General features: G+C 39.7%; 1 protein-coding gene across 3 annotated transcripts in view; it reads right to left on the bottom strand.

The window, feature by feature from the left end:
- Positions 1-23,379, bottom strand: part of scai (suppressor of cancer cell invasion) — a 99,863-nt gene that overhangs the window by 25,173 nt on the left and 51,311 nt on the right. For all 3 annotated transcript variants that reach the window (XM_078549881.1, XM_078549882.1, XM_078549883.1), the window contains 3 exons: positions 17,310-17,388; positions 9,030-9,129; positions 7,512-7,593 (listed from right to left, as the gene is read on the bottom strand). In XM_078549881.1, coding sequence (XP_078406007.1) covers positions 7,512-7,593; positions 9,030-9,129; positions 17,310-17,388 — 261 coding nt within the window. The remainder of the gene's footprint in view (positions 1-7,511; positions 7,594-9,029; positions 9,130-17,309; positions 17,389-23,379) is intronic.

The following is a 23,379-nucleotide window of genomic DNA, read 5'->3' on the forward strand; positions in this document are numbered from 1 at the left end:
CTTCCTGGTCTCCAAGTGACATGCAAATAATATGTTGGATGACCATATATTTCAGGTTACAATTATGAATCAGGTTTAACAAGAAATAGAACTAACAGATGCAAAATAAAATCAACGGCAGTATATCATGGTGTTGCTTACTTAACTCTTGAACAACAAATGGTCTCGAGTTCTGGCCATCCTCTATAACATTGCACTATTACTTTGGACAAATGTCAAAAATGCAAAATTTATTGAGTCCACAATAGGAAAAGCAAGTCTAACAGTCCAAAACTGTGCCACTGATGGAAAACTCAGTGTGGTCTTTTTCTCTCCCCCAACTTTCCAGATTAAAAACAAAAGCATTTATGTACTGCCTTTAAAGTATAAAAATATCCCAAAGTGCTTCATAGAAATGTAAGCAATAAACAAACACCACAGGAACTCAGCCTTGCAAAAAGTTGGAAGAGATATTCAGAGAGTATAAGGCAATTAACTTCTTTTGCTGAACATATGCTGTTCCACAAGAAGTTATGATAAATTGGTTCACTTGCAACTTTGAAAAACAAAATCTGCCTCCACTTGGAATCGCACATTTTGGGGTACACTTTGCTCATGGCTACGAGTTCTGCCACTCCCTGACTCACTGTTTGTAGTAAACTGAAAACTAAACTGAAAACCAGCAGAGTTTTTATTTTCAGTTCAGATTTACCCATAGTTTGAAAAACAATAGAGGAATACTGCTGTGAATCATTCCGTCCTAGTTTTGCATCTTGCATGTATCCTCCCTGGGATTGTGGGAGGATGAGGGGGAGGGAATAATTAAGTACTGAGTGCCCCAATGCTCATTATAATGTTAGAATGTGACAGAACTGCACAATAAAAAGTCACGACTGGCAACAGGGAATGTATTTATATTTGGCTTTTTTTTTTCAATAGCTGGAGTTTGCATTGATTTGAAATTATTTGAAAAGTTCCACCACAAGTTTGTTCTTAATTCTTCTACTCGTAAGCAAAAAACAAAAGGAGATTACAGCTTAGAAACGGGTCACTGAGCACAAGTCACTGTTCTTTACTCCATATGGTATCTAGTCTAATCTTACTCTCCCATTCACTCTCTCAGACTTTGGAGAAGCTTAAATAGCGTGAGAAGAGTAGAGAGTGCGGCGACACTTTGGAGAGCCTTAAAGAAAGGGAGTGCGAGAAGGGGAGAGAGAGCTAGTCAGGGCGGGGGCTCAGCCTGTGGACCGACTGCGTTCAGAGAAAAACCAAAGTGTGACATCGCAGGGAAACAGGTAAGTGATTGGTTGGTGAGTATTTTGCTCATTTATCTTTCAAAACTCATGCAATTTAGTAATTATAAGATTTTATTAGTATTAGTAAGGTTTACTAGCAAAACTCATTGGGAGTATTAGTATTTAATTATAAATTAAGAAAATAATATTAAATTAACATATAATAAAGATGGCAGGTCAGGTGATGTGTTGCGACTGCAGAATGTGGGACCTCTTTGGGGCCAGTGTGATCCAGGGCAAACACATCTGCAGCAAGTGTCTGCAGCTTGAGGAGCTTCAGCTCAGAGACATTGTGCTGGAGGCCGAGCTGCAGACACTGCGATATCAGTGAGGGGGAAAGTTACCTCGACACTTTATTCCAGGAGACAGTCACACCCTTTAGGATTGGGTCTTTTCATTTAGTCAGTGGTCAGGGACAGGAGGGTGTGATTGCGAGTGAGGCAGGTATGGAGATCCAGAAAGTAAAGTGGAGGAGCCTCAGCCCTTGCCAATATCCAACAGGTTTGAGGTTCTAGCAGTCTGGGACCTGAATATTCAAGGATACATAACATTCAGGAAGGACAGGAAGCCAGGAAAAGGCAGAGGGGTAACTGTTAATTAAAGAATGACATTGGTATGACAGAGAGAGATTACCTTAGTTTTGGAGATGAAGATGTGGAATCAGTTTGGATAGAGATGAGAAATAGTAAAGGTAAGAAGTCACTTGTGGGAGTGGTTAATAGGCCCTTAACAGTAACCACACTGTAGGATGGGGCATGCAGGAAGAAATAATAGGAACTTGTGAGAAAAGTACGACAATAATCACTGACAATTGAATCTACATATAGATTGGACCAGATTGGCTAGGGTACCCTGGATGATGAGTTCAGTGTGTTTTCGGGTCATTTTATTAGAGCAGCATGTCTAGAGCCAGACAGCAGGCTATACTAGATCTGGTAATGTGCAATGAGACAAGATTAATTAGTGACCTCTTAGTAAAGACACCCCTAGGTGGCAGTGATCATAATATGATTTGGATGGGGAAATTAGGTTAAGGGATAGGTCAGTAGAGATGCAGGGGCAGACATTTAACGAGATATTTCAGAATGCTCAAGAAAGATACATTCCAGTGAGAAAGAAAGACTCCAAGGGAAGGACAGACCATCTGTGGCTAATTAAGGAAGTCAAAGACAGTATCAAATTGAAAGAAAAGGCATATAATTCTGCAAAGATCAGTGGGAGTTCAGAAGATTGGACAGAATAGAGAGAAGAGTAAAGAATGACTTAAAGATTAATAAGGAGGGAGAAATTTGAATACTAGAGAAAACTAGCTAGAAATATAAAAACAGATAGGAAGAGTAGTTAAAAAGGAAAAGAGTAAGTAAAGTGAGCAATTGACCTCTGGAGTGTGAATCTGGGGAATTAAACATGGAAAATAAGGAAATGGAGATGAACTTAACAGATATTTTGCATCTGTTTTCACTGCAGAAGATACAAATAAAATCCCAGAAATAAGTGTGAATCAAGAGGTGAAAGGGAGGGGGGGTACTTAAAACAATTACAATCACCAGGGATAGGGTACTAAGAAAATTATTAGAACTAAAAGCTGACAAGTGCCCAGGTCCTGCTGAACTTCACCCTAGGGTCTCAAAAGAATTGGCTGCTGAAATAGTTGATGCATTGCTTTTAATTTTCCAAAATTTCCCAGATTTTGGAAAAGGTCCAATCAGATTGGAAAATAGCAGATGTGACTCCTCCATTCAAGAAAGGAGGGAGACAGAAAGCAGGAAACTACAGGCCGGTTAGCCTAACAACTGTTACGGGGAAATGCTGGAATCTATTAAGGAGGTTATTGCAGGGGGGATTTAGAAAATCTCAATGTAATCAGGCAGCCAACATGGTTTTGTGAAAGGGAAATCATGTTTGATTAATTTATTGTAGTTCCTTAAGGAAGTAACAAGCAACATGAATAACGGGGAACCTGTGGATGTGCTGTACTTAGATTTCCAGAAGGCATTTGTCAAGGCACCACATCAAAGGTTACTACGCAAAACAAGAGCTCATAATGTAGGGGGTAACACATTCACATGGATAGAGGACTGATTAGCTAATAGAAAACAGAGTCGGCATAAATGGGTAAATTTCAGGTGGAGTGCCACAGGTATCAATGTTGGGCCTCAACTGTTACAAATTATATCAATGAGTTGGATCAGGGGACCAAAGATATGGTTGCTAAATTTGCTGATGACACAAAAGTAGTTAGGTAGGTGAGCAGTTTGTGAAGAGGACATAAAGAGTCCACAAAGGGATATAGATAGGTCAAGTGAGTGGGCAAAAATTTGGCAGATGGAGTATAATGTAGAAAAATGTGAACTTATCCACTTTGGCAGGAAGAATAGAAAAGTAGCATATTATTTAAATGGAGAGAGATTGCAGAATTCTACGGCACAGAGGAATCTGGTATCCCAGTACGAGTTGCAAGAAGTTATTATACAGGTACAGCAAGTGATTAGGAAAGCAAATGGAATGTTGTCATTTTTATTCCATTCCCCTTGCAAAAAAGTGGTGATGCTTTGCAACGGTTGTACAGGGCATTGGTGAGAGCTGGAGTAGTGTGTACAGTTTTGGTCGTCTTATTTGAAAACGGATATAAGTGCATTGGAAGCAGTTCAAAGAAGGTTCACTTTCATCTTACGAAGAAAGGCTGGACAGGCTGGGCCTGTATCCACTGGAGTTTAGAAGATTGAGAGATGATCTTGTACAAACAGATAATGAGTGCACTTGACAGGGTGGATGCTGAAAGGATGTTTCCCCTTATGGGAGAGACAAGAACTAAGGACACACTTTAAAACAAAGGGGTCTCCCCATTTAAGACGGAGAAGAGGGGAATTTTTTTCTCTGAGGATCGTGAGTCTTTGGAACTCTCTTTCCCAGAGAACGGCAGAGGCAGGGTCATTGAATATCTTTAAGCAAAGGTAGATAGATTCTTGACTAACAAGAGAGTCAAAGGTTACCGGGGGTAGGCGGGAATATGGAGTGGAGGCCACAATCAGATCAACTATGATATTATTGAATGGCGGAGCAGGCTTAAGGGGCCAGCTGGCCTACTCTTGCTCCTAATTCTTAGGTTCATATCTTCATATTTTGTAGCTGAAAAATTCACATTCTGATCACCCCATGTAAAGATGTTTTGCTAACATCCTTTTTAATTCTTTTCGTTAATCTTAGATTTGTGCCCTCTTCTTGCCATCTTGCAAACCCAAGGAGACAATTCATTGTTACTTACATTTGTAGTTTATGTCTCTAGATACAAAACCAAGAGAAGAGGGAGAGGAGCAAAAAAGGAGCAAAGAATCCTGAACAGGATTTACGTTGGTTTGTGTACAAGGTCATTTTAGAGCTCTATTTGCGCTTAACTAGCAAGAGTGCATTATTAAAAATTTTTAAAGAAATTAAAGCAACAGATGTTATACTTCAAAATAATGGCACAGTGATCAATCAGTTCAAAAACACAGGCTTAACGAGATTAAACTTGTGGTAACAATAAGGATGTCACTGAGCGGCTGAAAAGCACTCTGAGGGGGGGGGAGGGTGAACAGCCAGCGGTAGTGGTCCATATTGGTACCAATGACATAGGTAGAAAGAGGGATAAAATCTAACAGCCAGAGTTCAGGGAAGGAGGGAAGAAACTAACAAGCAGGACTTCAAGGATAGTAATCTCCAGATTACTCCCAGTACCATGTGCTAGTGAGCATACAAATAAAAGGACAGAGCAGATGAATGCATGGCTGGAGAGATGGTGCAGGAGGGAGGGCTTTAGATTCCTGGGATATTGGGACTTGTCCTGGGGAAGATGACACTGATACAGGCTGGACAGATTACACCTGAATAGAGCTAGGACCGGTGTCCTTGTGGGGCGATATGATAGTGCTGTTGGCGAGGGTTTGAACCAACAGAGTGGTGTGAGAACCAGAACCAGGGGGTAACATTAGAATGGAAAACCAAGGTGCATATTGCACATGAAAATATGATGTTGTGGCGATAACAGAGACCTGGTTCAAAAAAGGGGAGGATTGGGTACTAAATAACAAGCAGCAATCCAGGGTAAAAATAATTAATTGGGGGAGGGCTAACGTCAACAGACTGAGAACAGATCAGGCCCAGCTAAATTGGAATCAAAGGTTGGCAGACAAAACTCTCATGTAACAATGGGCTGCCTTCAAAGAGGAGATAGTTCAGGTACAAAAAACATTCCCACAAGGGGAAAAGATAGGGTAAACAAATCCAGATTGCTGGATGACAAAGAGGTAGAGAGTAAGATGAAGCAGAAAAAGGGTGCATATGACATACGCCAGGTGGATAATAATATGAGAGAGAACGAAGAGAGACGCTGAATACAGAAGGTCCAGAGGGAAAGTGAAAAATCAAATAAGAGAAGCAAAGCGAGAGTATAAGAGACTGGCAGCTAACATAAAAGAGAATCCAAAAGTCCTCTACAGGCATATAAATAGTATAAAGGTAAAAGGAGCAGTTGGGCCAATCAGGAATGACAAAAGGGAATTTGCGCATGGCGTTAGGGGGCATGACTGGGATACTAAATGAGTACTTTGCATCTGTCTTTACCAAGGAAGAAGATGCTGCTCAACTCATAGTGAAAGAGGAGGTAGTTGAGACACTGGATGACAAAGGTGAGGTATAGATTGATAAACTGGCTGTACTTAAAGTTGCTAAGTCACCAGGACTGAATGGGATGCATCCAAGGATACTAAGGGTGGTAAGGGTTCAAATTGCAGAGGCATTGGCTATAATCTTCCACACCTCCCTAGGTATAAGGGAGATGCTAGAAGACTAGAGAATTGCAAATGTTGCACCATTATTCAGGAAAGAGTATAAGGGTGAGCCCAGCAACTACAGGCCAGTCAGCTTAACCTCGGTGGTGGAAAAGCTTTCAGAAAATGATAATTTGGGACAAAGTTAACAGTCACTTAATTAAGGAAAGCCAGCAAGGATGTGTTAAGGGCAAATCATGTTTGACCAGGCTTGAGTTTTTTGATGAAGTAACAGAGAGGGTTGGTGTGGTGTACATTGGTTTCCAAATGGCATTTGATGAAGTGCTACATAAAAGGCTTGTCAGCAATGATAGAGCCCAAAGAATAAAAAGGACAGGAGCAGCATGGATATGAAATTGGTTGAGTGACAAGAAACAGAGTGTAGTGGTGAATGGTTGTTTTTCAGCCTGGAGGAAGGTTTCTTGCTGGTTTCCCAGGGGAAAGTGTTACGATTCCTGCTTTTCCTGATGTATATTAATGACCCAAACTTGGGTGTACAGGGCACAATTTCTAAATTTGCAGATGACACAAAACTTGGAAGTATTGTGAACTGTGAGGAGGATAGCGATAGTCTTCAAGAGGATTTAGATGATGATTGGGCAGGCAAGTGGGAGCTGAAATTTAGAGAAGCATGAAGTGAGTCATTTTGGTAGGAAGAACAAGGAAAGGCACCATAAAATTAAATATACAATTCTAGAGTGGGGGGGGGGGGGTTGCAGGAGCAGAGGGACCTGGGGTATATGTGCACAAATCACTGCAGGCGGCAGGGCAGGTTGAGAGAGAGGTTAATAGCAAGTAAGGGTTAAAGAGTACAAAAACAAAGAAGTTACGATAAATCTGTTTAAAACACTGGTTCGGCCTCAACTGAAGTATTGTGTCCAGTTCTGGGCACCACACTTTAGGAAGGATCTGAAGACATTAGCATGGGGGGCAGAAAAGATTCACATGAATCGTTCCAAGGATGAGAGGCTTCAGTTTCGTGGATAGATAGAATCAGGAGGGGTCTGGATAGAATACACAGGGAGAAACTGTTCCATTGGCAGAAGGATCAAAAACCACAGTGCACCGACCAAGCTGACTGATAAAAGAAACAATGGCAATAAGAGAAAAAGCTTTTCTTTTTTACACAGCAAGTGTTTAAGATCTGGAATGCACTGCCTGAGAGTGTGGTGGAGGCAGATTCAATCATGGTTTTCAAAAGAGAATTAGACAGCTATCTGAAGAGAAAAAAATTGCAGGTAAAAGGCAGAGGCGTGGGACTAGGTGGATTGCTCTTGGAGAGAGTCGGCATGGACCCATGGGGTGAATAGCCTCCTGTGCTGTAACCTATGATTGTATGATAATTGCAATAAAATGGAAGCAGAATTCATGCCCGTTTTAAATTACCACCAAAACTATGTAAACGTTTTAACAAAGAATTTTAGCTTACCTTATATGCTATACTATTTGAAGAGTCCACAATTAGAAATAATGGTTTCCGTGTGAAAGGGAAAAAATCACCAGGATGAAGACTAAAGAAAAAAGAAAATACAGGAGAATTACAGCTCTATGTAGTTGCAATTTTACCAAGAATTTATGCTTTACATACCATATCCATGTGTGTCAACAGTGGACAGTTGAAGTGCAAACTTGGCAAAAATATTCAAAATAAATTTAATTCAATGTAAAGGGTTTGCTATGAAGATTAAATTAATTACTGTATCCTGTAAATCCAGCTTAAGTTTAACTCTTAAGTAAAAGGGGTAACATAGCATAAAGCATGTGTAGTATAGTAAACAGGTTCTTACAATTAGGGTAATCGTTAATCTACAAATCACCAACTCTCCCAGGGACAAAGACTGCAGAAAAGATACATAGGCCAGAATTTTACATTGATCGGGCGGACACGCACCCAACCCGAATGCACATGAAATTGCGCGAAATGACGTCGGGATGCAGTGCACACGAGCAATACTGAGGTCGGCGGTGCACACGGAAGTCAGAGCTGCACCTGCTGACATTAAAAGGGCCAATTAAGGCCATTAAAAACCCTACTGTCCATGATTTTACGTTGTCCATGCAATTTCGCGCTCATCGCATGGGCAAAACAGGCAGGCAGGCAGCCCGTTTTTAATGAAACCTCATACAAGGACGGAATGAAATGTCCGGGATGAAATATAATTAAAATAAGATATCTGGGGACTGATGTTTTTTGAGTTCTGCTGTCAGGTGCTTGAATGTGTTGCATAGACACAGTTTGGTGCATTATTTTCTTGTCATTTAATTTGTGCAGGTCTGCAGCTCCCTGAGGCAGCTCCGCAGCAGCTGTCTGCCTTCAGGAAGCTCACGAGAAGTGCCCACCTGCACCCTCACTTTTGTTGGCACCCGCCCTCTTCCCCATCCCCCTCAGCAGCGCTGTGGCTTTCTCAGCGCTTGTTTCACGCTGTTAATTGGCCAGCCAGTATGAAATTGTGCTCGGGGGCTGATCGTAGGCAGAAGCAAATTTTGCGTCTGCTTCTGGGCCTGCTGACTTGGCACGCAATACTATGGCAGTCCATAGTATTTGAGTGCAGGGGATAAAGAGAACAATGGGAATCATCATAAAGCTGTTGAAACATGGATGATGTTTCTATAAAAACCTGTTGTAACAATTCCCCAACACTGGCAGCCATTTTAAGAAAATGAAAAGGAAAGATAAAGTTGGGGAAGGCAGGAGGTATAGAAGTGTTAATATTCATCAACACTTAAAATATGGTGGTACACCAATATGAAAATTCTTGTCACGTTATTTTTAAAATTTGCTTATAACTTTGCTACTCATGGGCTCCTCTGGTCTGATTCCGTACATCCTTGTTAGATAGAACTTAGCAATTTCCGCAAAATGTGGCCACCATGTTGAACACATCTACTATAAAAAGTTCAAAGCACTTTATTCTTCAATACCTGTACTGCAACTGGACTGACATACCAGTGCATTTCTTTAAATGAATTGTTGCGTTTTTGTATTACTTCCATGCTTCCTGCATCACGATTATTGTTGGTGAGCACCCCACCAAAATCATATGGACCTAAACAGGAAAACAAACATTGACTCAATATTTTACATCATTTTATGTTATCATTGTTTGGTCCTAATTCAGTTGGGATTGGTGTAGCCACTCTGGTTGTGCATAGGTTGTTTCTTCACTTTTTGCTCATCACAACATGTTGAACAAATATACTTTCATGATGCATGAGTTAACTAATTATAGCATTCTTCATTTATTGCAGCAACACCTGTGGACTACAAGTTCCAACAAGTCCCTCTCCAACAGTGTAACCATCCTATAGCTCTCCATGATCTCTGTACTCCTCCACATCCCTGATCTTAATCACTCCATCACTGTCAGTTGTGTCTTCAGTTGCCAAGGCCTAAACTCTGGAATGCCCTCCATAAATATCTCCAGCTCACTACCTCTTTCCTCCTTTAAAGCACTCCTTAAAAAACCTCTCTCTGACCAAGCTTTTGGTTACTTGTCCTAATATCTATGTGTCAGTGTCAAATTTTGTTTGATAATGCTCCTCTGAAGCAATACTGAAAGAGGCCGTCTGCTCATTAAGAGTGGAGAGATTACACTGGGGATTTCAGTCAAATGTCTTTGAAGTAATAGTCATATAAATGTACAACATATTCTGCATTTTCAATATTAAAAATTCTAGATAAATACTTAAAACCATTATATCTTTTGATTTGAATGATGTAGTGATCAGCGCAAAATTATACATTCTAGCTTATCAAAGAATCATGCAGGACAGAAGGAGGTTATTCAGCCCGCCATGCCTATGATGTCCATGCCAATTCTTTGAGAAAGCTATCCAATTTAATTTTACACCCCAGATTTTTCCCCATCAATCTACAAATTAGTCCTCTTCAAGTACATGTCTAATTGCCTTTTAAAATTCCCTCTGGGATCTGTCTCCACTTACCATCCAGTGAGTGCACTGCAGATTTTAACAACACATTTGATAATCTCTCTGCTGAAAATCATTTGATAATCAGCAGAGAGATTATTTTAAAGTCCGTTAAATATGATTGTCATCCAGTTTGTTGAAAATCATTTTGGATTAAAAACTACTCATCAATAAATGTATTATAAATTCTTCACAATACAACTCAATGTGTGTTTGTAAAAATCCACTGAGATAACGAATTCCGTAGGTATGTAAATCTAAATATACTGATTTGATAGTGCAACATAGCATAAAGTTATTTATGGACCTTAGCTCCAGTGTGCGGATGAAAGTATTATTTCATAAGGATAAATAAATATATTATTTAAAATGTCTTCAATTACTTTTTGATTTATTATCCTTCTATTTTATTGAAATTCAGAGGACTTCAGATTTTTCTAAACTCATTAAGGAATACTTCAATATCAGGAAGAAATTATTTTGCTATACAACACTTCTAGATGGTCGTGAATAGAAGACATCTTGAAGAATTACTTCTCCACCATCAAGTACTCCCTATTGTAAAATCCAAAACACAAGGGTCACTTTCGTGCAGGTTTGCATAATCTCCAAGCCTAGGCACTTAACATGAAAACAACTATAAGCTTTGTTATCGATTACCCACTAAAATGCTAACAAATATGACTTTGTGTTTGTAACAAGTGACAAAGACACACATACAGGCCTGATTTTAAACTGTGTAAGTGAACAGGTTTTGAATGAATTAAAATTGGGCTTATTATATCTTCCTCTTTTATACTCCCACTCCGCAACATTAAACTAGTTATGAAATACTAAGAAGGAGAAACCAATATTTCTCCAAATTAAGCATTTTAAAAACAGCATGGAAGAAGGGCTTGTAAGGATCTATTGTAGCCCTTCAGTCAGCCTAAAATCCCAACTTAGGATCTTGTGTAACAAAGGTTAAATTCAAACATCACCACAGCTGAGCTTTTCACTTCAGATTAGGAGAACATGGAAAGAAGAATTAATATTTTGTATCTTTGTTTCCAGTTCTTCTTTGCCAATATTCTTCAAGCATGCTGTTGATGGCTTTACATGGGTGCAATATATTCTGTAGCCCACATTACAAAGGCAAACCCTGCCATAAAATTAGTTCAGGCAAAGACTCCTTCAATGAGTGGATACACTTCTGATTCCTCTTTATCTCATTCAATTATCATCATCAGGAGGAAATGTCATAGGAAATAAATGTCAGATGTCAGACCATACAGGAATGTGACAGCCTCAAAATATCAAAGACTAAAAAGAATAAAAGGTAGAAATCATAGATATTGCCTCTTTATAATAAGTAGGGAATGATACTACAACCTACAAAATAAAGGAAAATAATCTTTATGCCAAAGATAACATAACCAACAATATCCTACCATGATATTAGACTAGGAATCTTCCCTTACTTCCTTCAGAAAGCAATTTAGTGTCAGGCTTACAGTCTCAACTGAACTAACAGAACAAGGACATGCATTTGTAGTGACATTTAAAGACAAGCATGAAAATATTAATTAAATATTTTGACTTCAGTTTGGGTATAGATAATAAATAAAAACCATACATATGAAGAATACCACTTGTGCGTGCATATCATAAAAGGAATGCAAAAGTTGTAATAATAAAGTAGACAACAATTTGGGAACAAACAATACAACCTCTTCCTCACAAAGGTACTTAAAGTGCATTAATACTACTTAAATTTTAAATTAATATCCCTCAAGATTGCCTTCCTGCTTTTTCTTTAATATATTTCCCCTACCTACCCCCCCAACAACACCCACTCATTTTTCACCCCATCTCTTTTGAAGAAAGCAATACTTGGTGGGATACAGTTTCACATACAATTATCATTTTCTGGTACATCACCCAAATGAACTAGGTAACACAGCATCACAGCTAAACTTAATCCTATCCTCAGTTCACATGTGGCGCTTTCTATCTGAAGTCACTCAATAATGATCAAAAGTATTAAACCCTGGTTGATTCTTCCCCTCCCTTGCTTGCCAATGCCCAAGTTAATTGTAATGCCCAACTGAGATCAGCTAACTCAGTCCAGACCAGGCATCAAACCTAGGATCTTACTGATCCATACAGCTCAGTTCAACAGTAGGTAGTGCATTTACCCAGAAAGTCATCTGAAGCATACACTGTAGTTTTCATAGGGAGAGTTTTTGATATCAACTACTTATGGGAAATTATTGATCTTAACATTAGGAGATAGTGAAACTAAAATAACTCTGTTGAAGTTAAAGCTATTAGACTTAGCAACTCCTCCCAGGCCAGCAGGAAAGATTGCTCAAAAAAATGTAATGATTAGCTGGCAGTATTGATCTAAAACATACTGCAAGGATAGTAAATCACATCTCAAGGCTGCTACTGTATTTCTTGGCATCTCATTAACCATGAAGACCATTCATCTACAAATACATCAATTCTTTCTGATGGCTTAACTTTCAATAAACATCAATGATAGTGACACTCATGGTTATAAATGTTAAGCATGCGGAGAAAATTTAATTTGTTAGATAGATATTTCAATTAAGTACATTTTCATTCATCAACCAGACCCCATTTTTAAAATGTAACTCTGTTTATTTCTTTAGGACTAGCTATCGAATAAGAGATTAACAGATTTCCTTTGGTGAAATAAAGCAAAATTGAAAGGATTACAGGTCCTTTCAGAAATTTGAGAATATAATCTAGGCTGACATTTCAGTGCAGTACTGACGGACTGCTACAATGTTTGAGGTGCCACTATTTGGGTGAGACATTTAATCAGGGTCCCATCTGCCCTTTTAGGTGTTCTCCTGGTGCCCTAGAAAATATTCCTCATCCAATATCACTAAAACAGATTATCAGGTCTCAATGCTATTTGTGAGACACTGCAGTGTATAAATTGGTTGCAGTATCCCCCTACATTACAATTTCAATTCTATTTAATTGACTGTGGAGCACTTTAGAACCATACAACTTGAGAAGGGGTTAATAAACATCCTGGTTATACACTATTAAAAGTAAACAATGTCAGATCTATAGACAAATTTTTAAAAATGTACAGAGTCAATGCCGCAGAGAAATTTGCAAATAACTAAAAGAAAGTGCAGAATTAACCAAAAACAACAAAACTTAGAACACCAAAAACCAGAACTTAACTTTCAGGATCATAAGGAAGGCTTAAATTTAGAAAATCAATTTGGTCATCAGCAGTTATCATCATTTCATTTATTAAAAGACACTTTGTAGTAGAAAGCATCAATCCTGCATTCTCTTGTGTTTTGTCCTTAAAATTCCCAGCTTTCCCCGCTTTTATTTATCCAAGTAAACGTATGCCTGTGACAATATATTTCTGATATTTCTAATGCTAGCATTACTTCAGCAGTTGGACAGCTGATGGATGCCTGTTCAGAAGTTAGATATGCATTAGCCATTAACAGATTACTGACAAGAAAACCTCTTCTGACCAATACTTCAGTAGGGACTATGTCAAATGACATTTTTTTTAAAGTCTATTATTTTTTTTTAAACTAAAAGCAGTAACATGAGTTGTGCATTCATGTGTACTGGATCCTATCCAACTTTTGCACTACCTAATGTAGGTTGACAGCACTGGAACAGTCTAGTAACGACAATGTTGAAGTATTGGTCTCTGAATGACAAGATTCAAAGATCAAATCTCACTTTCGGTGCTTGAAATAAACAAAGTAAAAATTAGAATTTCAATTACATGATGAGCTGTAAGGTTAATAATTAGGAGAAAATTCTATTGATGTTTCATGAAGATTATAGAGTTTAAATTCCTAGAATCTGCTGAATTTCAACAGGGCAGCAGGATGTGCACTGCAAACATACCCATGAATTAACAGGGAGAAATCAGCACCAAAATTCCCATTCCTAATTACTCTCTGAAGACCACGTTGGAAGTAGACGCATGTGGATGATTGTTGAGGATATGATCCAGCTATGTTCTCCATGGGTAAATAGCATGGCTCACTCAGTCAAGGTTTATACACAAAGAACAACAATTTGGGCATGCTACCAGAGTGCAACCATAATCCGGGGAATCAGAGCAAAGCAAGAAATCAACACCTTCAAGCAACAAGGGAAGAACGTTTTATTTAAATTATCATCCTTATGTTCAAATCCTTCCATTGCCTTGCCCCTCCCCATTTACGTAACTTCCTCCAGCTCTACAACCTGAGATCTCTGCATTACTCTAATTCTGGTCTCTTGCACATACCCGATTTCTATTGCCTCACCATTGGTGGCCATTGTTTCAGTTTCCTAGGCCTCAAGTTCTAGAATTTCCTTCCTAAAATTTGTCTGACTCATTACCTCGCTCTCCTTTTTCAAGACATTCCTTAATACCCAGCTCTTTGGTCACCTGTCCTAATATTCCTTTATGCAGTTAGATGTCAAATTTTGTATGAAATTATTTCTGTGAAGCACCTTGGGACATTTTGCTGAATTAATGGTGCTATATAAATGAAAGTTGTGGTTGCTCATATATTCAATAGCTCACTGGGCTATGGCATCGATCCTGATAACTGAAAGGAGGCTCATGTTATACTAAAACTCAAAAAGGCAATGAAGTCAGAAATGGAAAATGATAGGCCTATGAACTTGGTCAGTGATAGAAGTTGTTAGAAGGAATAATAATAGAAGGAACAGAAAGAAGTTATACTAAACCTTGATAAAACATTGGTTAGATCCCAGTTGGGAATACTGTGGCCAATTCTGGGCACCACACTTTAGGAAGCATGTCAAGGCCTTGGAGGGGGTGGGAGAGATTATTAGAATAGTACCAATGACAAAGGTTTCAGTTACTTTGAGAGACAAGAGAAACTGGATTGTGTTGCTTAAAGCAGAGAGGGTTAAGGAGAGATTTGATCAGGGTATTCAAAATTTTGAAAGCTTTTGGTAGAGTAATTAAGGAGAAATTCGTTCCAGTGATAGAAGGGACTGTATAACCAGAGGGCACAACTGGCAAAGAACCAGAGGCAATATGAAGAAAAACCTTTTGCATAGCAAGCTATAATGATCTGAAATGCACTGCCTGAAAGGGTGGTGGAAGCCAATTCAATTACAACTTTAAAAGGAAATTAGATAAACGTTTGAAGTTAAAAAAAATTCAGAGGTTTGGGAAAAAAGTAGGGGAGTGGGACTATCTGGATAGCTCTTTCAAAGAGCTAACATATGCATGATAAGCTGAGTGACCTCCTTCTGTGCTATATCATTGTATAAGTCTATAAGGGATCTTCTGGGATACACTATACAACCTGGGATACTCTATACAACCAACTTGATGGAGAACAGATTAGCAACCTGGTTAAATTCCTCAGAGATTATTAGATTGATGGATGAAGGTAATCTCAAAGGCCATTGTATATTTTGACTTTCAAAGCTTTTGACAAGGTGTCACACACTATATTACAGTAGTTAGCTTCCTGGGAGAGTGGAGTACAGAACCTGGTCTGGATGGAGAATTCACTGTGCTCTATTAGGCAGTGAGTGGTCATTAATTCTAGTGGTTCTGCACAGAGACTAGTTACAAGTGGAATACTACAGTGACAATTTTAAAGCTGCTTCTTTTCATGATATATATCAATTATCTGGATGAAGGTCTTAGAGGGGTTCTGTCAACAGATTACATGAATATCCGTATTGGTGTCAGAGCCCTTGAGAGCAAAAAGATAATCTAATCTAGATGCATCGGAGAATGAGCTTACATCTGGCAGATGACTGTTAATGTAGATAAATGTAGTGTAAAGCATGTGGGTAGGGCTAATGTCAGACATGTATATGATGTCTGTTCAAATGTAAAGAAACCACTCCATATGTGGTCCACAAACTGTGCCAAGGCATTATTGCAAAAGCACATATAGCATTAGCATGTATAGCTAAGCTGATCTAATACAAAACTAAGAGCACTAACGTTTCCTTGTACAAGATCCTGTTTAAGCCCCAAATAGAACACCACTCACATTTGGAGATATTGAGGCCTGAAAAAAGTTCAGAGCCACTAAATTGATATTCCGTCTGATAAGCTGATGATTAGTGCCGTCAACTCTGTGTTAAGTATTGCCTGATGTGGCTCAGGAGCCCCGCTCTGGCAAGGTAATCTCTGCTGCATTTGCTGCAGAGGGAGACAGTGGGCTGAGAAGGTGCACAATTTGCTGGCCTCTGTTTTCTCTGAACCCTCTTCTCAGCCTGTTGAGCTTTTCATTCCTGCTCTTCCAATGCCTGTCCAAGCAGTCAGCCTCCAGAGTCATGACTGTTAGTGACTGCCTCCCAGTTGCCAGCATCAATGTCCACCATCTTCATATCTCACTTGCAGGGGTCCTTGTGGCAGAGGTATGGTTGCCCAGGAGGTCGTGAGCTGTTGGCTAAACTCACCAGCCAGGGGAAACATTCCATCCACATCTACCTTGTCATGCCCTGTAAGAATTTTGTAAGTTTCAATGAGATCACCTCCCATTCTTTGAAACCCTAGATTGTGAACAGCTGTGGCCCAAGCACTGATCCTTGTGGTACCCCACGAGTAACAGCCTGCCATCCTGAGAATACCTGTTTATTCCTACTCTGTTTTCTGTTTGTTAACCAATTCTCAATCCATAGCAGTATATTACCCCAATCCCATGTGTTCTAATTTTATCAAAAGCCTTCTGAAAATACAAATACGTTTTCTCCATTGGTTTTCCTTTATCTATGCTACAAGTAACATGCTCAAAAAAATCCCAACAGGTTTGTCAAACAAGGTTTCCCTTTCATAAATCCATGTTGACTCTGTCCAATCATGACAGCATTTCCCAAACCTGCAAGCTCTACCACCTAGAAGAACAAGGCCAGCAGATGCATGGGAACACCACCACCTGCAAATTTCCGTCCAAATCACACTCTATCCTGTCTTAGAACTATATCGCCATTCCTTCACTGTAACTTAGTCAAAATCCTGAGGCTCCCTCCCTAACTGCACTACGGGTGGGCTTACAGCACATGGATTGCAGTGGGTTCAAGAAGATGGCTCACCACCACCTTCTCAAAGGCAATTAGGGATAGGCAATAAATGCTTATCTTACCACCGACACCGAGGTTCCATGAACAAATAGCAAAGATTGCTGAAATTGAAAAATTCTGCTGTGTTCAACAAAATATCCCACAGAACCCTTCCTGTAAATTATTAAATTTAATTGCTTTGAACTCAATTCAAGCCCTGCAAATGACTGGAGGCATTCTTGTATTATACCTTCATAATCACAACGACCTGTAGGAAATACACCAGTAGCTGACAGGTAGACCAGGAGGACGCTATTTCCAGGCAGCTCCTGAAAATGAAAATAGAAACATTTATCATTGAAATTTCGTGTAGTATTATTGTCTTTAAAACACTGTTTGATAAGATAATCAATTTTCTTGTTGCTCTTCATTTTTAAATTTGAAGTACAAATAAACAAAAATAATAGATTGGTTCATAATACATCAGACTAGCAGTGTATACCATTTAACTGATTAAATCCTTGCATTTTGGACAAAAAATACATGTTTTCACTAAATGCTTTTAGGTCAATTAAAGATAATTTAGATCAGGAGCACTGAAGTCTTGTGTTAGTGGGTTTTGACTGTACATCCTGATGCTTCGGGAGTCACAAAGTTTAATTTCAAGTTCCTATCAATTTTCATGCCTCCAGTTGCTAACATTAGTAGATCTTAGTGTTTATGAAGTAGTATTTAATCACCAAAGAGGCTTTTTCTAAGAACAACTCTTTCTATGCTTCCAGGTTCACAAAATCCCAACAGGACAAATCAGTATTTAAGATTGGGCAAAGATTTCAGTTTAAGAAATTGGGCAGGTCTAATCAAGCATATAGCAAGCTCTCTGCTGGACAGCCGGTGAGATCACCAAATTAAGTTACTTGCCTAATCTGGTTCTGTAACTGTCACATTGCAGACCCATTTGAATCTCAGTAATATAAATAAGAAAGGTTAAGTGCACTGGCACGAAGTGCAGCTGGTTTGGTGATGAGGTGCTTGTTTCTTTTTCTATCTTTCTCAGCCTCCAGGAGACCAGGAGTTGAAAAGCTGCATGAGAGGTCCAAGTTTGAAAAAAAATCCAAGAGTGACATCACAGGAGAAACATAAAATCACTGGATGGTGAGAAATTGCTTTAGGGAGGGTCTTTAAGTTGTTGAATATTAGAAAAACATTCTTTTTGAAAGAAGTTGGTACTTAGATTTAAGTAAGAAACACAAGCAATAGGGAAGTAAAGTTAAGTCAAGGGCAAGTTAAAAAAAAATAGTATCAGTAAACCCAAGTAAAATAAGTTAATAGCAGGGAAGTAAATTGAAACCATAACAGGACAGCTCGGTCGTGTGGAATGCGTTGCCTTTAATATGTGGGAAGTTGTGGATGCAGCCACATGTGCAGGAAGCGTCACCAGCTGCAGAAACTTGAGCTTGAGCTCCGGGTTTCAGAGCTAGAGCAGAGGCTGGAGTCACTGTGGAACATCCACGAGCCTAAGAGCTATGTGGAGAGTATGTTCAGAGAGGTGGTCACACTACAGCTTAGGAGCCTGGAGGCAGAAAGGGAATGGGTGACAGCCAGGCAGTCCAAGAGAACTAGACAGTTAGTGCAGGAGTCCCCTGGGTCCCGCTCGTCAATCGATTTTCTGTTTTGGATACTGGTGAGGGCACTGGTTCCTCGGAGAAGTGCAGTCAGAGCCAAGTTTGTGGCACCACGGGTGGCGCTGCTGTACAGGAGGGGAGGAAGAAGAAGAAAGGAAGAGCAGTAGCGATAGGGGGATTCATTAGTTAGAGGAACAGACAGGCATTTCTGTGGCCGTAGACGTGACTCCAGGATGTTATGCTGCCTCCCTGGTGCCAGGATCAAGGGTGTCATGGAGCAGCTGCAGGACATTCTTCTGGGGGAGGGTGTCAGCCAAAAGTCATGGTCCACGTTGGTACCAATAACTTGGGTAGGGAAGGAGATGAGGTCCTGAAAGCAGATTTTAGGGAGCTAGGAAGGAGATTGAAAGACAGGACCACTAAAGCAGTAATCTCAGGATTACTCCCGGTCCCATATGCAAATGAGTATAGAAACAGGAGAATTGAATGATTAAAAACGTGGCTGGAAAGTTGGTATAGAAGGGAGGGCATCAGATTTCTGAGGCATTGAAACCAGTTCTGGGGAAGGTGGGATCTGTACAAGTTGGACGGTCTACATCTGAACAGGACTGGGACAAATATCAATGCAGGATGATTTGCTAGTGCTGTTGTGGCAGGGTTTAAACTAGATTGACAGAGAAATGGGAACCTGAGGGCAAATTCTGAGCAGGGAATGGGAGATATAAAATTTGTAAGTGATTCTGAAAGACAGAAGAAGCACAGGTTTAAAAAGTGTACAGCACAGGAATATGGCAGTGTTAAAAGGTATATATGTAAATGGAAGGAGTATAGCAAATAAAGCTAATAAGCTGAGGGTACAGATTGACATGGCAGCATGATGTCATCACTATAACGGAAACTTGGCTTAAAGAGAGGCAAAAACGACAAATCAACATCCTGGATATTGAGTTTTCAGGTCGAATAGAGAGGGGGATAAAAAAGGTAGAGGTGTAGCATTATTGGTTAACAAATCAATTACCGGTACGAGGAAGGAGGATACACTCAACGAAGCATCAAATGAGGCCATATGGGTTAAGCTCAGAAATAAAAAAGGGGCAGCCACACTGCTAGGAATGTACTATAGACCCCCAAATAGTGAAAGGGAATTAGAAGAGCAAATATGTAGACAAATTTCTGAGTACAAAAATAATAGGGCAGTAATAGTTCGAGACTTCAACTGTCACGACTCACTGAGGATACTGCATTGCAATATCAAGCCCCACTGCTCCCCGAGCAGCAACAAATGTGAAAAAGTTTGATCAAACCACCAGATTGCCCCAATTCTACCTGTTTAATTTAGGTTAACAGAATACGAGCAGCAGGTTTGTAAACATAATAAGTAAACAACTGTTCATTGAACAAATTGTCTTTAACTGATAGCAAAAAAAATATTAACTGCTAACTTCTAACATTATAACTTAAACTCTACCCCCAACTTAAACTCTACCCCCTTCTTAAATTCCTATTTTCTCTCTCTCTCTCTCACACACACACACACACACACACACACACACACACACACGAACCATGTACATCCCACTCCCCCCACCCCCACTGATTTTTAAGGGTGGGATAAAAATTCGATGGGTTGATTTTGATCGATGTCTTCCAAATTCCTTTCAGTTCTTGACAGCATTTTCAGTATTTAGTTCACTGGTTGAGCACTTGCCTTTCAATGTCTCTAACAGTGATTTTCCCCTTTGCCTCTTGACAGGGGTTTTCAGAGAGAGAGCAGATTGTAGAGATATGAGAACAAAAGCTATTATTGTGGAATTACTGGAATCTTCCACACAGGAGAAAGAGGTTTTAGGTCTTGTTGTTCCTTTCAGGCTAGTTCATCTGTTTAGTTTTCTTAAATGAAATAAAGAATGCTTCAACATCCCTTTCCTCAAACCTTGGAAGAGCTTGTACAAATTTAAATAGCCCCCCACTGGGTTCTGATCTGGAAATAAGTCCTGCCTCATCTACTGGTGTCTCTTTTTTAAACTGCTAGCATTTTAAGCTAGAATTCTCTCTCTTATTCTCTTTCCTCCTTTTCTAGTTCCTTTCTTGTTTTCTTTCTCTCTCATATCTTTCTGCCTGTTCTCTTTGGAATGCTCTTTTTCTCTCTACTGCCTCTAGTTCCAATTTTTTTTATTTGCAACTGATTTTGAGCCCATTCCAATGAACGACCCCTTGGAGAACTTGGTCTCTCAAGTATTCCTTCCAATTTCAAATGCTGTGCCATCTCTTCGATTATCTCTGCCTTTCTAACTTTGGCAGGCAATCCTACTCTTAATTTACCTGCCAATTCGATAACCTGGCTTTTGAAATCCCTTGTAAAATCGTCAGGGATATCTCTTCCACTTGCAGGAAAGCTTTAGCAGTTTCCAGTGCCATCTTATTTTTGACAGTACAAACCTGGTGTTTCCTTTTAGCTTTTATTACTTACTAAATCTACACCCAAATCGTTGTTGCCTTTTGTCAACTACCCTAATATCAATTGGGATAGAAACAGTGTGAAGGGCACAAGGAGCACAAAATTCTTGAACTGCATTGAAGAGAGCATTTTCAGCCAGCACATAACAAGCCCAACGAGTGGGGGCGTAATTCTAGATTTAATCTTAGGAAGTAAAGCTGGGCAAGTGGATGAACTAATAGTGGGTGGCCATTTTGGAGATAGTGGCCATAATACAGTTAGATTTAGCATCATTATGGAAAAGAAATAGAACAGCAGTAAAAGTTCTAAATTGAGGGAAGAAAAATTTTACAAAGCTGAAAGGTGACTAGCAAAAGTGGACTGGATACAGCTACTGGAAGGGAAAACAGCATCAAATCAGTGGGAGGTATTCAAAAGCGAGATTCTACGACACACATTGTAGACAAGTCCCCACTAAGAAAGGGGTGGTACTGCCAAATCTAGAGCCCCCTTGGTTATCCAGAAGCATACAGGGTAAGACAAAGCAGAAAAAGAAAGCTTATGACAATCACAAAAAGCTTAATACTGTAAAGAGCCTAGAGGAGTGTAGAAAGTAGAGAGAAGAAGTAAAAAAAGAAATTAGGAAAGCAAAGAGAGGATATGAAAAAATATTGGCAGGTAAGGTCAAAGAAAACCCAAAGATGTTTTACCAGTACATTAAAAGCAAGAGAGTAACTAAGGAAAGGGTAGGGTCTATCAGGTGTACATGGCAACTTATGCATTGATGCTGAAGATGTGGGCAGGGTTCTCAAGATTACTTTGTCTCTGCCTTCACTTAGGGAAGGGGTGATGCTAATATTCTAGTTAAAGAGGAAGAGTATGAAATATTAGATACAATAAGCATAATGAGAGGGGAAATACTGGAGGGACTGGCATCCTTGAAGGTGGATAAATCACCAGGGCCAGATGGATTGTATCCCAGGCTGTTAAAGGAAGCCAGGGAGGAAATAGCGAATGCTCTGAGGATCATTTTCCAATCCTCAATGTATACAGGCGAGTACCAGAGGATTGGAGGTCTGTGAACATTGTACCGTTATTTAAAAAGAGTACGAGGGTAGGCCATAAAATTATAGGCCGGTCAGTCCGACTTCGGTGATGGGCAAATTATTGAAATCAATTCTGAGAAACGGGATAAACTGTCAGGGATAGTCAGCACGGTTTTGTTAGGGGAAGATTGTGTCTTGCTAACTTAATAGAATTTTTTGAAGAAGTAACAAGGAGGGTTGATGAGGGTATTGCTGTGCATGCTGTTGACATGGGTTTTGGCAAGGCATTTGACAAGTTCCCACATGGCAGACTGGTCAGAAAAGTGAGATCTCATGGGATATAGGGGAAGGTGGCAAATTCGATCCAAAATTGGTCAGCAACAGGAAACAAAGGGTAATGGTCGATAGATGTTTCTGTGAATGGAAAGCAGTTTCCAGTGGCGTTCCACAGGGCTCAGTGTTGGGTCCCTTGCTGTTTGTTGTATATATTAAATGATATGGACTTAAATGTGGGAGGCATGATTGGGAAATTTGCAGATGACACAAAAATTGGCCATGTAGTTGATAGTGGAGAGGATAGCTATTGTCTCCAGAATGATATCAATGGTTTGGTTGGGCGGGTAGAAAAGTAGCAAATGGAATTCAATCCAGAAAAGTGAGGCAATACATTTGACGGAGGGCAAACAAAGCAAGGGAATACTCAATAAATGGGAGGACATTGAGACGGGTTAAGGAAGTGAGAGACCTAGGAGTACATGTCCGCAATCCCCTGAAGGTGGCAGGAGACAGGTGAATAAGGTGGTAAAGAAAGCATATGGAATGCTTCCCCTATTGGACGAGGTATTGAATACAAAGGCAGGGATGTAATGCTGGAACTGTATAAAACAGTGGTTAGGCCACAGCTGGAATTTTGTGTACAGCTCTGGTTGTCACATTACATGAGGGACATAACTGGTCTGGAGAGTACAGAGGAGACTTACAAGAATGTTGGCAGGGTTTGAAAATTGCACCTATCAGGAAAGATTGGATAGGCTTGGGTTGTTTTCCTTAGAACAGAGGGGGCTGAAGGGTGACCAAATTGAGGTGTACAAAATTATGAGGGGCCTAGAAAGGGTAAACTGTAAAGACCCATTTCTCTTAGCTGTGGGGTCAATTACCAGGGGGCATAGATTCAAGGTGATTGATAGAAGGATTAGAGGGAACATGAGGAAA

Source organism: Cetorhinus maximus, chromosome 10 (assembly GCF_964194155.1).
Source record: "Cetorhinus maximus chromosome 10, sCetMax3.hap1.1, whole genome shotgun sequence".
Taxonomy (NCBI): domain Eukaryota; kingdom Metazoa; phylum Chordata; class Chondrichthyes; order Lamniformes; family Cetorhinidae; genus Cetorhinus; species Cetorhinus maximus.